The sequence below is a fragment of the Drosophila melanogaster genome, chromosome 3R, assembly GCF_000001215.4.
Source record: "Drosophila melanogaster chromosome 3R".
NCBI classification, from domain to species: Eukaryota; Metazoa; Arthropoda; class Insecta; order Diptera; family Drosophilidae; genus Drosophila; species Drosophila melanogaster.
Genome location: NT_033777.3, coordinates 24,675,419 through 24,693,123, shown reverse-complemented (window position 1 = coordinate 24,693,123; position 17,705 = coordinate 24,675,419). Strand labels below are relative to the sequence as shown.

General features: G+C 36.0%; 1 protein-coding gene across 23 annotated transcripts in view; it reads right to left on the bottom strand.

Annotated features, from left to right (window-relative positions):
- slo (slowpoke) overlaps nucleotides 1-17,705 on the bottom strand; it is a 49,105-nt gene that overhangs the window by 18,472 nt on the left and 12,928 nt on the right. For 9 of the 23 annotated variants that reach the window (NM_170164.4, NM_001014654.3, NM_001014655.3 and 6 more), the window contains 7 exons: nucleotides 17,324-17,491; nucleotides 15,789-15,880; nucleotides 5,827-5,937; nucleotides 3,697-3,802; nucleotides 1,512-1,664; nucleotides 1,191-1,346; nucleotides 808-920 (listed from right to left, as the gene is read on the bottom strand). In NM_170164.4, the coding sequence (NP_733029.1) occupies nucleotides 808-920; nucleotides 1,191-1,346; nucleotides 1,512-1,664; nucleotides 3,697-3,802; nucleotides 5,827-5,937; nucleotides 15,789-15,880; nucleotides 17,324-17,491 (899 nt within the window). Of the gene's footprint in view, nucleotides 1-807; nucleotides 921-1,190; nucleotides 1,347-1,511; nucleotides 1,665-3,696; nucleotides 3,803-5,218; nucleotides 5,325-5,826; nucleotides 5,938-10,724; nucleotides 10,817-13,546; nucleotides 13,639-15,788; nucleotides 15,881-17,323; nucleotides 17,492-17,705 lie in introns of all 23 variants that reach the window. The other 14 variants (NM_206566.4, NM_001275998.1, NM_001275999.1 and 11 more) reach the window with 8 other exon arrangements.

Below are 17,705 nucleotides of genomic sequence, written 5' to 3'. Positions count from 1 at the left end.
CTCACACATATACCATACATTAGCGATTGGCTGTGTGTCTATGTATCGGTGTGTGTGTGTGTGTGTGTGTGTGTGTGTGTGTATGTGTGTGGGTGTGTGAGTATGGTGTTTGTTTGTCCTTAAATAAATAGAGCCAGTTGAACTGGCCGTTTGAAGTTTTGAAGTTTGCTTTTGAAAATGAAGGATAAAAGAAACCATATTTTGTATTTGCAAACACTGAAGGCATTTTGAACACTTAGAACACTCAATTACACAAAGAATTTGCTTGAAACAACGACTAATTTGTCAGAGTGTAATGTCTTGGCTGGTGTATTTGTGTGTACTTGTTTGGAAAATCATAATCTAAGTTCACTGGCAGGCACATTTACACGTTGCAACACTTAGATCGGTGTAAACGTGCCGGATTTTCGATCAAAATCAACTTAAAATACAATCATCAAAAAAGAGATTTACAACGACGATCAAAACTGAGTGAAACGAATAACAATGTGTTTCATTGTGGTGTGTGTGAGAGTTGTGAGCTGTTTCATCGACCTACAAAGTGGCTAAATTGTGATTTTTAACTGCTAAAAAATACACATCCATAAATCACAATTAAGCTTCAGTTTGTAGACCGAATAAATCTTATGTTGTTCATGGTGTACGATTTATTTTTTTTTTTTTCGTTCAACGCTGCACGATTAACGAGTAGAATAGAGTAGTAGTAGATACGATATAGTATTTAATTGGTTTTTTTTGTTTCTGGTACGAATATTACGATATAGCTTATGGTTGGAAAATTGGAAAACTGCCAGCTGCGTGACTTACTCAGTGGCCTGAGCAAATGGTATTCCAATAAATGTGGGACTCAATGTTTCAGTGTACATTTCCATGCCAGTGCCGCGCAGGTAATCATTTGTCCAAGACTGCATGTCTGGCGACTATGGGTTAGAGACGTAATTTAGAGACATTTGCATATTTTTGATTTCATACGTATATACGGTACAGTACACCCCACATATAGTTAATTACTTGCACCCCCCCCGGGGGCGTTACATTGTCCGCGAATTTGTAATCTGTAATCGGTAGATCTGAAAAAAATATCTAACTTCTTCGGCCTGCTTTCACTGGGCGCCAGTAGTGTGAGTGTGTCTGGTATTTCTTAGGTGAGTGGCCTGATCTCTGGACTGGGACTGCAACCCCACACTTACCGTCTTGAACGATCTCATGGCGAACAGATTGGCCATCATGGTCGAGAACCCGGGCGCCAAACAACTCTGGGCAATGAAGCCCAGCTTCAGTTCGGCCAGGCAGATGACATCGTCGCCCTGTTTCCAATCCCATGATGGTATGTTCAGCAAGTATGCCTGCGAATTATCATAGGGATCGTTTTAAAACTTCGAGAGGGTTTGAAAGTATATGAAATGATCTAAATAGTTGATATGCATGAATTAACCTGACTTAGGTAGTAAATGTCATATCATCTGTTATGTTATATAATAGCAACTATATAATAGAAAAAAAAAACTCACCTTATTGTGGTACTGCATCAGCTGGATGATGACTCGAATGTCGTCGCTGTAGTTCTTGATCGAGATGACTCTCATGATGTTGGCAGCATCTTCTGCGTCGGGATCTTGGCAATATTTGTTAGCTAGCACGAGGCAGGCGTCGGCTTCATGAACCTATTCCATTCGACATATCCATATGGATAGAAGGATTGAAATTAATGGTTACAGATTAGTATAGTATAGTTATAATTGCTATCTAGTATAGCTGTTTATGGTCAGACTATGTCTATGGGCATTTGATGTTTGTCTCATGTGAGTTAGTTTTGTTATGTTGAACTGTTCCAAGTAGTTTGTTATGGTTCAGTGATTGTTATTGTTACTGTTATTGTGATTAGATATTGCAGATGTGGTGTCACGTTTAGAGCATTGTCCACAATATAAACAATTAGTAAGCGATTTTTGTTTTGGTTTACACGCACATCGACTGGACAACTATGGTACGAGTATGAGTACTTAAAATGCCACAGGTGAGTGTTTGTTTTTGGTTGGCTCGATTGATCTGGCTGCGATCGAGTCCATATCATATCAATATATATATAAATATCTTGCATATGCATTGCGTACGTACTGAGTAGGGTTTTTTTTTTGGGCGGGGGTACAAGTAGTATTCATTAGCATTGCCCACAGGGTGTCGGTTGGGGATATAGTAAGCGGTTGTACAGTGGCTGGGTGGGTGGGTGTTTGGTTGGTTGGGTTGCTGGATAACACAGTCTTTCGGTTTCAACTCCAAACTAAGGACACATTAAGAAATCATAAGGCGAACGCTCGGTGCACGGGTGGGGTGTTTTCACAAAGAACAAGTACACAGAGGTGTCGGGGTGATTGGCTTTGGCGTGGGGGAACTTAAACTTAATCAAATACCAAATACCAAAGCCTCACAAAACTCAAGAGCAACTCAAGTGGGCGTTTAGACAATAGATTGGCACTAGCTACAAGCATCTGTATCCGATTATAGACATGCAGAATGCTCGCATGCAAAAGATAAGCTCAGATACTGTGGAAAGTAACTATCTGCATCGCAATATGGCATTATACAAAGCCAAGGCTGCTCATGAGTGTCCATTCAAAGGATATCGATTAAGCTGATAAATATACATATATACAAACTATTAGGGCACGTACTTAATAATGGCTTACTATCGATAATTAAACATTTCCCTCAAAATTAAAAGAAATGAATTGGGCAGACTCACAAAAACATTTACTGCTCAAAATATGACTTACTGTATAACTGTATAAATATCTTTCTTTACGTGGAATATATGTAATAAACCTGTTCTAATAAAAAATGTTATTTTACATATTTTAGAATACCTAAGCCTATGATCTTGAATTTTTAGAAATATTTGCAAATAATATTAACAGTTTTTTTTTTGTTTCAACTTGTTTAAAATATGCTTACCTACCAATTTAATATGTATATTCTCAATTTCTTCAAAAAATCCATATTAAAGAATTAACACTAAAAACCCTCAAATCCTATGTAATCCATATTATACAATTAACACTTAACTTAACATGTACAGTAATATACTTAGCACATACATAAATAGGAAATTACGTATACGTTAATCGTTGCAATAAATGCAGATTAAAATAAAGATAAATCAAGATGATATCGTTATTATTTTACACAACAATTTCAACATCAATTTACGGTGTTTCTGTGTACAACGAGTGTTTGTTTCGTGAATTCACGTTCGATTCGTTTGATTCATGATCAGATGTTAGTTGAGTGCTTAAATTCAAAGGATACATGTACCGATGGATGTGTGGTGTGGTGTTGTAAACTAAACTAGGTCCAGAAAATGCAGTATGGTCGCATACATCACGCATGTATTACACGAATATCGCTTGTACAGTTAAACAGACATTACACACACACACACACAGGTAAATACATAGATTAGTATATTAATAGGCGGGTTGTAATTACATTTGAGCGTTCGTTACATAAATAAGTACGTAAGAAGTAGAAGTACGCTTATTCTGGGACTTCGGTTAATAGTTAATACATAATGAAATTAAAGCTCACAGGTCGAGACGAAAATAGACACGGAAAGGAATATAGTTAAATGAACAACGTAACAAAAGCAAACGAACAAACATATAGAACGGATAAAATGAAAATACATTTTTGTTTTACCTTAACCCTCTGAAGATCGATCGGATTCATAATGGTTCCTTGGAAGAACTCCACGGTGGTAAAATGACGTTTGAACAAACCCTCAAGTTCCAAATCGGGTGGTTTACTTTATAATTTTTCATTTAAAATCGATTGTTTTGTTTTTTTTTTCGGTTTATCGTGGTTGTTGTGGGAAAATAATACAAAGTTTTTAGAGTTTTCAATGATTCCAATGTACACAGAGTTCACGTAGATTGAATTGTATTCAAAGGAACAGAAGAATATCATATCATTGCATGTGTGTGGGTTGGTGTTCGAAACACAACAAACAATATACAGATATTTATGATTATGGTGCGATTTTCGTAGTCCGCAAATATGCAAATGAAAAAGAAGAAAAACAAACAATGCAGACAGAATTGTTGTAAAGAAAATCTCCAAGCCGAAGGTGCAACAAAAACTGTGATTCATTAAAAGTAAACTGAACTAAAGTAGAAATATTGTAACCTCCTTACTTAAATTAAGTCTATGCTCTAGACAAAAAACTCGTCTTAAATATCTAATTAACATTACTTAACTAGGCTCTCAAGACTAAGTAAATTCTATGGGAGTATAAAAACTGTACGGATATGATACAAGAGGAATATTGGAATTCAACTTTTGCTTACTACGAATTAATAAATATAAAATATAATAAATTGTGAAGTATTTGTAAGCTTGAGCTTAAATTTGGATTAAAAGGATATATGAAAAAAATTCAGCTAAAAAAGTCATTCCATTAAGCGGGGTAAAAATACTTTAAGCCAAGATAAAAAAAAGAAAACGATGAAACAAAAAAAAATTGTATATTGTGAACGGGATTCTTAACTAAAGTCTATCTAAAATATTATAAACATCATTTATCACGAAGCTCTGAGAGGAATTGTTAGGCAAAATGCTCTTCTCGGAAGCCTCATCAGCAGCAACCGGAAACCATTAATAATAATGCCGTAATAAAGCTATAAAATTGCAATAAAAATAAAAATAATTGAATTGTTCAAGTTCAAAGTGAGAGCGAGCATAGATTTATGGCATAAAAAATAGAACGAGGAAGGGGGCGTGTCTTGTTTCATTTTTGTTTTGTTTTCTATTTTTGCTGTGAAAGGTCAGCAGCGAATGGAATTCAAATTCTTGATAATTATTCGAATCGGAGGGCAAGTAGAGTGAAATTTGCATCCTAGCTGTTGAAGAACTAAGTTGCGGGCACAAAAACAAATCACAGGATCTAAGTATGAGAGTTGCACGTAAGATTCGCTGTTGTTGTTCATGTTCTTGATTTTATTGGAGTTTGATTTTGTTCTTTTGCTGGGACACCTGACAATCGGGGGCTCGATTAAATCGTTTAAATCGTTAAGTTTCTGCGTGTCTTCACTGGTTCTCATATGTGTGTCTCTGTGTGTCTGTAGGTGTTCGTGTTTGTGTCTGTTGGTGTGCGTGTGCGTGTGGGTGTGGGTGTGGGTGTGGCCGTGGCTTGGTGTCTGTGTCACGGTGTGTGTTTGTGTACCTTGACTCGCTCCAGGTCGACTGCGTTCATCATAGTGCCCTGAAAAAAGGCCACTGTGGTATAGTGACGCTTCAGCAGTCCCTCTAGCTCCAGATCAGGCTCTTTGCTATTTGGTTTACATTACAGTACATGATATGGCATATATATAGTTGAGTTTAGGCATTGATTAGTTACATAGTGAACGTAAGAGGTATTTTCAAATCATAAAGATTACATAACTTTCACTGACTGTGTCTAGTCGCTAGATTAATGCAAATACTTAAAATAGTGCCTTGAACTAACTTAACTCCCAACTATCGATTAAGCGGCCAGCAGCTGCACAGATCTAAATCAATTTTAAATAATATTACTATGCAAATGGTTTGATCTCTTTTCAGTGCAAATAACTATTGCCTACTTTTCCGCGCCACTGCTAACCGCTAATCCACATTCTTTTTAACTGCTTAGATACTGCGCTAATTATTCTCTTGCTGCTGTTTTAAAACTGAATTGAAAATACATTTATCAAATAATAATGGAAATAAAACAACGACACAACAAATTAGCAATACGACTGTAAACAGGTTATTCTTCTGCTTAAAGGCTAATTGGATTCTGGATGGACTTACCGATGGAGAAAGACCACTTCGACATCGACATCCTCCCGATCTTCGTGGAGGAAGTCCTTCAGGAAATGCGACACGGATTCGTATGTTATATGACCGCATACCACAATATGTCTTGTGTTGTTGAAGGTGGGGGGTAGATAGAAAAAATAGATTAGTTCCTTGAATTGGCAGCGATTCAAACGATTAATGCAACAATTTGACTTAAATCTAGTGTGGAATGCACTTAAGCTCTGTACATGTGTGACGTATGTGTGTGTTTCAAATGAGCATGTATGTGTGTGTGTGTGTGTGTGTTTTGCGGTGTTTCAGTGTTAGTGTGCGATTAAAGCGGAAAAAAAGTAAAATGAATTTAGTTCAAGTCATGAAATTAAATTCACTTTCTTAGCCGAATTATTAGATTATTATCTCAGATTTAATCACATTCCATTGAGCTGCCATGAAGCCAAGTCCATAATATAGTACATAGGTGTGTCTGTGTGTGTTGTCAGTGTGTCGTGTGCGTGTGCGTGTGTTTGAGTGCTTTGAATGAGTGTTCGAATGAGTGCATGTTCTTCGATGAGGTTATAGATTCGGGTATATTCATTGTTTGTATTTCTGTATATTTCTTTATATTGATTATGCTTTGATCTGTTTGTATTATTTATCAACTGCTTATCGTTGCCTGGTTATGATTATCTTTATGGCTTGTCAGTATTATTTGGTGGTAAAGTATAATTACTTTGCATTTTCTTAGGAAACAAACATTTATCAAAATTATACAAAATACACGAACTCATAATTGAAACTAAAAACTTAAATGATAAATGCAAAATGCATGAATTTAGTCTGCTACCCCGGGGGCTTGTACACAAATCAATCAATGGCAATAAATCAAAAGTCACAAAATGAGGATCTTGTCGCCGCATTTTCGGCACTCTGCCGCTGCAGTTCGCCAATCGAAATGATAAGTATATATAAACGATTATCGAAAATCAATATTGTTTTAGGTACTATAAAGGCTTAGCTACGCACACCATTTTCGGTTGCAATCAACTTACATGCATCAAGTTAAGCATCAAAAGTAGTCAGCAACTGGCCAACGCATTTGTTTTCTATATACACATTGTATAATACACTACGCTCATTCAAGGTATATAAATTACTTCTACGGGTGCTAATTATACAATAGATTATTTGTTTTTGGGTATTTACTGTAGTCACAGTCATGCAATCAGGCAGTCAGGCAAACCGGGCAGGCATTCTTCCCATACCAAGTAAAAAGTGAGTGTCAGTGCCACTACTACACATGCATACTTCTACATTATTTTTTCGAGTGTTGGATGTTTGTGATTTTGTGAGTTTGTGGATGTGCGTTGAGAATCAGCGAACCATATCGTTCAGTTCACGATTACTATACACCCACGGTTGTAGCTACAATGTCGAAGAAAGTCAAAGGATAATAGTCCTTCAGGAAAACGATATAAGTCTTCGTTCGTAGAAATATTTAACAAAAAGTCAGTACAATCTAAAGGTGATCAACAATTGAATGATCGATGACATGATTGTGCTCTGTTGTATGTTCAATCCATTTTTGCAGATCAAATCCGGATGCAAGGCAACTCATTACCTCTACGGTGGCAATAAAAAATTGTTCTCGACTAGTTCGCTAAAACGAAAGAAGAACTTCAATTTGCATTTAAAGAACAAAGAAACTAAGTAAAGACACTACATTCGATTAGTTCTGGTGTTGCATGTATTTCTTTTCATTGCTGCAGCTAAAGAAACGAATGGTGACGTTTGGAATTAAATGTTTCGTTTTTTTTTCTTGAAATGATATAATATAGAGTGAGAAGGTTTAACATATTTGATGCCTGGCCACGCATTTTCATTGTTTTATTTTCATATACAGAATTGCTGCTCAGAATAAGAAAACATAAGTCGATTTCAATGCGCCAAATCGATTGCTCACAAATGTGCAATGAATGTGAGTGGGTCTTTTGAGGAAATCAAAAATTGTGGATAGGAGAGATCTTGAAAGAGAGACAGAGTTGAAGAGAGAGACAGGAGATGTGTTTATGTAGAGATTTGGAGGGGCTCGGATACGGATACGGTTACGGTTTACGGATACGGATGCAATGGTGGAGTCGGGTTCGGTTGCGATTACGGATACGGATGTTACACTCAGAATCAGAATTTGAACTGTCCTCATCGGAGGGGGTTGGTTCCTTAGCTAGAGAACAGGGGCCGCGCATCATAACCGCATATCTAATCGTCCTGGACCTCCTACCTGATCCTCATCCTGATCCTGATTTTGATTGGGAATTTGCTTTCGATCTTAATCCTGATCCGAACAAGGTGGGCAAAGGAAATCAAATGAAATCGCCGAGCGCATCCATACACAACACTGAGTTTACGACAAAAGTGGGTTGGAGTGGAGTTACAGTTTCATCCGATTCGCATTGTATAATCTGTGTGTGTGTGTGTGTGCTGTAGGTTATGATTGTTTATATCTTTATTACTTGATCATACCGTTGTATTCGAATGTTCGTTAAAACGAAAGTTTGTGAACAGAAGAGGAAAGTATCAAAACCATAAGAGTATTAGAGTAGATGCGTGTGAATGTTTATAGCATGGGGTATGTGTATACAAGTTTTCCAAGAACTACAACACTGATAGTATCTGATAACTGATTGAAGGTTTGAAGAGAGAAAGATATGAATATATAGAGAGGCAGAGAGTAAGAGTATAGTATGCGGGAAAGATATATGGGTATTATTGATTGATAGGTTTCATTGATTCGCTTTACACACACATCGATGTTTAATCCGTTTCTCAGATGGCAGCTGCCTGCTGATTTTGGTCAAGATGTCAAAGCCAGTTCACAAGCTGTGTGTTCTAATATTGTACATTTTCTAGCCAAAAAATATTGAGCAAATTGAAGTCTTCCGTGGAAATTGCTTGGTATTTACAAATTGCTGTCTGTACTTGGGGAGAAAAAGTCTATAGAGAGTTCGACTCTATGCATGTGTGTGTGTACATTTTGAATTGTATGGATTCTAACATTTACGTATACAATCGAATCAATATTATTATTATTATTATTATTATTATTATTGTATTTAGTATGCATTATTATCGTTCAATGTTAAATCATTTAGGTGGATATACATATACGCATGTATATTTATTTATGTATATAGATATATATATACGAGTTACGACTTCGATAGCAAGGACTATATAGACAATTACGATAATGTAACACAATAATAAACACCAATCACTGATTCACTTCAAGGGCTAATACAAATGCAAAACGAGGCTAGGATGAATATGGCATACAGAAAAAGAGAAAAACTTAAGAGTATACGCATATTGAATTTCGATTAATGCCAATCATCAGCTCTGACTTCACACTCGCTGGGTCGACCTGCAAATTGCACGTATCCAATTCGTTTCTAGATCAACCAAAGAATAATATTTAAACAATATACCCAAAATTGTAAATCGAACACGATTAAGCCGCGTTTATTCGGAACTAAAGACGAACGTGCAAATCAAACGAAAAGTTAGGAGCTAAAGAATTTAGGTTCAAGATCAGGATGTACGAGTACGATATAGAGAGTAGAAAGTAGCAGAAGAGTAAGTTGATAATTTGGCGTTCAAATTGAGGATGTAGTATGGAAACTCACAACAAGATAGCATTTGGTAGTTAAGAGTACGCACATGATATAGTAGATACACTCAGAACAGTATTTTAAGTACGAAACAATTGATTGTATGTGGTACGGATTCTCAAATACGATCAAATCTGCAAAATGCCAATTCAAAGAACACAAAAATCCAAAGTGGCAAATGAAAACGCAAATCGATGGGCGAAACTTAGGTAAAAGTAATGAAACTAATGCATAACCCGGCACAGCCCCCCATTTCCAAGGGGGTTACGTCCTAAGTTACCTTTTATATTTGTTTTTTTTTAACTACATACATATGTAGAGACGTCTAGGTCGCAAAACTAAAAGGAAATCAACTGAAGTACAACCAACACAAAATGAGTTGTTCGAGAACTAAAACATACACTTGTTGTTCTTTTTTCATATAAGCAATATGAGTATTTTAGTTAAAATTTTCTTGTTGATTGCGGCTTTTTTTTTTCAATTGCTGTGTGGGTGTTTTATATTCCGTGGCTGTTTGTTGTTGTTGTTGGTGTTGTTGCGGTGGTGGTGAGTGTTTGATCGATTAAATGTTTTGAATTCGGGTCTGGGTGATTGATTGATTGATTGGCTGATTTTGATTGATGGCCTGGATAGTTGGAATGTACAAATGCTGTGTTGTCACTGTGTTGTTTATGTGCCGTCCTGAGCTTTCCAAGCGGTCCCACTGGGCGTATGAGTAATATATTGTATGTGTCGCTTGAGTTGCTGATGATGATTACAGTGATTGGATTGGTATTGGTATTGGTGGGTTCGTGGTTGGCTGGTTGGTTGAATTGGATTGGATTGGCCATGTTTGTGGTGGCTTTTTAGTGTGGATGGCTGGTGTTAGGCTGGTGTGTATCTATTGGTAGAATCAAAATCAAATTTCAGCTACTTTTCCACACTCGCAAATCGTTTGGCATGAATGAAGAGCAAACTAAAAGTAAATTCTTTCAATTGATATCGTTTCACTGTTCATTCGACTGCTTTTGGCAGAAATTTCATTTTGATTTGGTGTTTACTTTTGGAAACATAAATGCTCGTTGTTGGTTAGTTTTGAAAATTTGTTGTTGGCTTAAAAATTATGATTGGTATTTTATTTTTGTGGTAGTAGTCTTATTGTAGTTGTTGTTGTAGTAGTAGTTTATTTATATAATTTTTGGTTTAATCAGTTTGTTGATTAATTGTTTACGATTGATTGTAAGAAAATTTGGTTTGTCTCACCTTCGCCCTTTTTCATTTTTTAATGTGCCCCCATATTTGGCTCTTGTTCCAATCAAGTCTATAATCTCAGGTATACAACTTGCAAAAATCGCCTGTTTACAGTATGAAAGATAATGATGACAGTGAAGTATTTTTGATCTATTCGGTTTTGTTTTTTTTTTTTTTTTTTGATTGTTGTTTAACATAAATAAAAAAGCATTACACAAATTTCGTTTGACACAGGATACAAGAGACAGAGAAAGTGGCCCGAAGGATCAGCAGAGAGTTAGAGAAACAGAGAGTATGATGTGGGGAATGGGTTCGGCAGACTCGAAGAAGGACTCCTATATAAGTACATGATAAACGCAGTCAAGTGGATAATTTCGGATATATCTCATACGGAGCTCCTCTTGGTGTTTCTTGTTGTTCTTGTGCCTCTGGCTGTTGCGGCTTCGTTGAACCAGACTAGAAGTTATTGTTATGTCTTCGATCGTAAACAAGAAAAATCAAAATGATATCAACGAAACAAAAGGTATGGTAACAAATCGGTCTTATTATCTTCATAAATCGATGGGCCGTTTCATCGGCTTGCAGCTAGTTTCTTATGGCTCTAATGGTTTCTTGGGGTTACGTGTTGTGTGGATAGATTACGGAACATACGTACATATAGTATATACAGTAAACATATTCAAAGACTAGGTGGCGGAGTAACGCCTAGTAACTCGGTGCCAAGTACACACGCACACACATCGACGGCCATTTGACTTTCGACTTCATCTTTGTGGTGGGTTTCAGTGCCTAAACTCTAGACTAGGACTACTCAAATCGGGTGATGCTAACATTCTAACAGACTAAACCGCACGTATGTGTGTGAGTGTTGGGTATCGTATCGGGTGGGAATCGGTTCGGAACGGGAAAGAGTTACAGATAATGTGAGGTCATGATGCTGATACTGAATACGATCAAAGGATACGGATACTGCAACTCTTTACTGATATACAAACATAATTGATTTTTATCTAAATGATGATAGTCATAAAAACATATTTCAACGCCAAAAAGGCGCCGGTTTCGTACTGGTTTCGTTTCGTTTTTTTTTTTTGTTTTTTGTTTTAAGTTCTAGTTTTATATTTTTATGCGTGGCTGCGGCATACAAAGTGGGTGCAAGCAAATTAACGACTTTGAAATATAGATGATTACATTGTTCGATTAGGTAAGGTGTGGAATTAGTTTCGTATTGGTATGGTAAATAAATTACAAGTAATCGATATAGTACGTTGGATAAGTTGAAATTGCAAAAATCGTAACTACTGCAACTTTATTTATGTATGTATCGCATATAGGAACAAGTGAAAAACATATGGAAATCATATTCATATTGGAAACTCAAAACTCTATGCGGGAACTAAAGCAGCAACTGGGTGTAAGTGTGTTTCAACCGAAATTGGAAAATCGAAATATAATGAAACCAACGCACAAACAAACGAGACAATAAAAATGCATTTCGGTAATTAAATAAGAAGCCAGTTAAGAGAACATATATGTATATATATTCTTACATATGTATATTGATTCAGCGCTAGTTTTTGATCTTAACACTTCGAACTCAAAAACAATGACGCAGCTGAAGTTGCATAAAAACACGCAATAGTGGCTCTGCTCTATATAGTATGTACGGTAATAATCAAAATTCAAAGTCAAAACTAAACAGAAACCAAAGACGAACTCAAAAATTACACTTTTCAAATGCAGCGAGCCTAGCCCTTTTCTAAAAAATCATTGGAACATAAGTCCATTTCGCCTGGGGAGCCCTTTTCAAATACTTCTGTAAACTATTATCTGAAAAATGTATTGTGTTGTGTGGTTATTGAATATTGTTTATGTAGGTTTTTTTGTTGTCTAGCAAAAGTTTGAAATGTGCATGCTTTAAATATTGAACACAACAAATGCGGGGAGCCCATCGATAAAACTTTGGTTAATTAGCAAAAGGTCTGCAATTATTGTACAGTAAAGATTAGTGAGACGAATAGGGGTAAGAAGGCCCAGAGATTTTAGACGACAAAAAGTGTTGCATACCCACAGGCGCCAAACAAGAGAAACATTTTTGTTTAACGATAATTCTTTGATGGTTTAAGCAATTTATGAACTTTTACAATTTATCTGTCTAGCTAACACAATAAGCCTAATAATGAAACGCACGCAAAAATGAAGCCATAGTTTCAAACAATAAGTATAATGTGTGTAAACGACAACGAGAATTACAGAAGGATTTGACAAGTAAATTACATAAATTATATCTTTTGTATGGAATCGATTATTCCCTGGATTTTGGTGTAATTTTTGCCATGATTCTTTGAATGTGTTTCCTTTTTCAGAATTGATTGTTTAACTAAATATAGACACATGCCGCCAAGAAACCAATGCCTTTCAAGTCCTAATTGATTTTTCTTAATTCTTTCTTTTTTTTTTGGTTTAGCTTTATGAAAATAACAAAACAATATAAATATTTTGTTTTTAATTTGGCAACAATTTTCGTCACTTATTTGTTGCCGTCAGAGTTTGTCATTTTTATGCAATTCCAGGTAACGTCGATAAAAATGTTCAACAACAAGGTGAAAAATAAGAAATCAAATGAAATAATAAGTAAGCTGGTTGGTTCATTGACTGAAGTTAGGTAAAGAAAATGTTGTAATACAAATAGAATTCAAGACTATTCGATTGCTGCGATGTTTTTTTTGGTATTTGTTTGCATTTATAATCATTTCTTGTTTATCTTGATATTTTCGTGTTGTATAGTTTTGGTAATTTCTCTTAGCGGTACAGTCAGCAACGTGTTCGTGTACCTTTTTCTAGGATCCTTGCTATATGTTCCACCATATTTGCTTCTTTGGGCAGCCAGTTCAGTGATTTCTGGTATCCAACTAGCGAAAACGGCCTAAATTCAACAACACACATACACATTTAGATTGATTGAGAGGTGCCAAAAAAGAAGATTCAGTTCAGTTCAGTTTGTTATTTTTTTTTTTTTTTTTGTCTTTAACTGGTTGGTTTTGTTCTGTTCTGGGCTAACAAATTTGATCTATGGAGTGTTAGTGTTCGTGTGGCTTTAAAAGAAATAGACAAAATTATTATATTTTAACGACGTTGACGCTGACGACGAAGAACAGTGCAGAATGGGAACCGCTCAACCCGCAATTAAGCTCTGATTCACACTCACAGCAGTACTCACACTCACTCTATTCACTCAAATTGCACTCACTCATTTATTTACACCGATTCACATACTCGGCACGCACACCATCAGATACAGATACACATACTTTAAGACTAATTGTACATTACTTTACACGATTTCTCGCCACGATTTCTCAATTCGTTCGCATCTATTTACTGTACTCTTACTTGGTTACAACTAATAATTTACATATGTAGTTTACAATACACGACAGTGCTGGGGCCTAGACAGAGACAAATTTTGGAGTCGAGATGTTCGTGGGGAGCAAGATCCCGCCTATAAGTCATCTGAAAATATTATTGGTAGTGCGCGCTAGTCTTTACGCTATTCAAATACCGTACTTTGTACAATCCTAATTACATTTTACTATGAAGTATTAAGGGATTAAGGTACGCTTCCGAATCTTCGGATTGAATAAGTAGTAGGATGATGAGAAAGCAATTCTTCGGTTCACCGAATTTACTTTAAGTAAATGGACCAGCGAGACTGACAAATGAAGTAACATATTAAGTAGGAATAAGGTGGGAAAATATGAATTGAATAATACAAATCTTGCAAAGTGGCTGGAGTTTGCTCTCTTCAAGAAAATACGATTTGAATTACGTGTCATGACTTTGGATAGTTTAGTTTTACTTTATTCAATGCGTGACCGATGCTTTTTTATGGGGACTAGTGTTGTAGATTAAATGTTTATAAGTGGGAGCTCTATAAATCTGTGTGGGATGTGGTACAACAATGCGCCTAAGTAGATTGCACAAATGCTTTGGGATATCGAAATAAATATATATATGAACCTTGAACTATTGCAAATTGATAAACGCATATCTTGTATCATAACTCTGGTGTTAATACGAAACGTTTAAAGCATGGCAAAGTATAAGTGTCAAACGATAATATCTTGAATAAAACATGTTTACTCTTCAGACAAAATCCAAAGTAAAATGGCCAAAATGAACTCACGCTTGCCTACAAAGTGATTTATATATGATAGACATTGCCAAAGAGTTCAATAAAAATGTTTAACGAAACGAAACAAATTAGGAGGAACGCAAGTACCAAGGAAAATAAACAAATAAAATTGGAAAACCAAACCTAAGTAAATGGAACATTAAAATGTTTAATGGCTTGTACAAATAGAACGATGTATTTTCGAATCTGCTGAAATGTCTCTGACTGCGAGGCAACAAAAATGTTTAAAAATTATAATAAATAAAGACGAAACAAAGTAAGAATCGAATGATAAAATTGTACTTTACTTTTATTACTTGTTTGATGATTTATCAAATGTCATATCTGTTTCGGTTTTCGAAATACATATTTATCAAGGAACAAAATAGTTTAAAACGGACGACTTAAGAGTCGGCTGAACTACATTTTGATGCGGGTAAGTCAACTGTATATGCGATCTTAGAGATACAATGAAATTAGGGAAACAAAGTGAAAGGGTAACAGACTATTTAATTTATCGACTTTGATCAATATTAAGACTTAGTGATTTATCTAATTGGAGTTTTACTTCACCCTAGATGGGCTCAAAATACTAAGAATGTGTGTTTTTTACAAAAGTTTTCTTTTGTACTTCAACCGATCCTAACTGTTAGAATTTTTTTTTTTTTTTTTTTTTTTGATATCTTAAGATAATAGTCCTCATCAGATGGTAGTTCCTAACTAAAAGCATTTTGCTGTCTTGGTAAAGTTTATATATATCTTTTTATGTTATACTTTTAGATTTATTGCGATTTATAACTTTTTGTGGATTATCTTTAGAATGTGGCTTTGTGTTTTTCACATCGAATGCGATAATTATGTTTTTTTTTTTATAGGATTTAATTATAGTTTTTATAGACTACCTCTTTCCGTGTTCTCTTTTCAGTTCACCGCCATACTTATTGCCACTACCGACGAGTTCAATTATCTCCGGTATACTGCTGGCAAACATTGCCTAAAATATATTCCATCGTACACGAAATTAACAAAAATCAATTCAGCAAAAATATATGTACTGGTTAGGATTTAAATATAGTGATTGTGTCTTAGGCTTAGTCTAGTTGTTATCACTATGCTTTGATTACTTTCACTTGGGCGTTAAGGACCAAAAAAAAGAAAAACGGAAACGCAGAAGGCGGTTTTCTGATGGGTACGAAGTCAGGCCAGGACATTCACACCCAAAGGATTTCTAAGGATGCCTAAAAGCGTTCTGGATCGGTCCATTGGTTACACAAATATGCGGCAGCCAGCATTAAAGCATGCAAGAACATTAACTTTTGGATAATATACTGGATAATGTATTGGAAAAGCTCCTATCCTAACCGACAGATCCTTGAAACATATAGTCCTCACTCTTGGCTGTGTGTGTTGGGTATTTCTCGTGTTTGGTGTCTACGAATCTTCCATTACAAAAACCAAGGCATATCGAAAGTTTCAACTTAAAAGTGATAAGGTAACTGCATGCATAAGTATCGATTATGGGAGAAAGTATTGAATGGGGCTGCGTGAGCGTATGATTCGAGTGCCCCCAGCTGTATATTAGATATAATATCTTGTGGATATCGAATGGATATATGTAGCAGATATATCCGGGCGTGTGTGAGCGTGTGTTTGTTCGTGTTAAGGGACGGAAAAAAGAAAACGCGTTAAGCTTGGGTGATGAGTTAAGCTAACGAAACTTTGGTTGTATAAACGCAAATACGAAACTCAGCCGAAGGGCCTCAAATAAAGTTCCATAATTCATAACTTGTGCAGCGGTATTAAGTCGTTCTATGTATTTACATAACGTGGCATGTACATAGTAGAAATGCAATTAACAAATGTATTGAGTATTAAGTCTAAAGTTACGTAAGAGTAAGAGAGAGAGAGGTCAAAGGGCAACAGGGTCAACGCATGGTTACTCTATGGTTACGTCTAAAAGAGTTCGAACTCAGTATCGATTATTGAATATAGAGTATCAAGAGTGCTACACTCTGGCTAGTACTGATACGGATACAGATACTGATACTGGTATTGATACTGCTCTTGCTTTGGCTACTCAACTATGGTTTCTGAGCACAACTGTACTAGTGGTAAGTAGTAGATTAGGCGGCAACCAAAACTTAAATCATTCACACACTTCAGCACTTCCAATCCCGCATCGGCCGGGCCTAAACTCAATGGGCATCGACATCAATGGGCGGACAGAGATAGGAGAGAGAAACACTGGCTACATCTGGATAATATATGTGGTATATATATATTATATACGTACTCGGTTAGAACTAAAAGAAGGCTTAGACTTATCGGTATGTCTGCTGTTTGTGTTCAGACGGGTTGTTGTTTTACTTTTCTATATATTTTTTTTTTTCTTTGTTTTTTTTTTTTTTGCACTTGTGCATTTGCTTTGCGAACTTACCAAGCCGACGAGCAGAAAGAACACGAGAAATGTTCTTCCCAGGACAGTCTCACAGTAAACGTCACCATATCCTACCGTTGACATGGTCACAATTAGGAAATAGACACAGGTCCAATACGATAAACGATGAGCATTATTAAAATCCAGCGGATCGCCAGAGTTCTCCAGCTAAATTTTAAGTAAATGCAAATGCAATTATCAGCCGCATCAGCGGATCAGGTCATCTAAAGTCCTTTTCGGTTGGTCACTTCATAAACACATCGAAACAGATACATATATGTTCGTAAATCTTGTGGCGTATCGAAGGTGCCTGGCTTTGGGGCTCTGTAGTAGGCTGCAACGTGGCGTATGCGTAATATTCGGGACTGGCTTCTCACACACA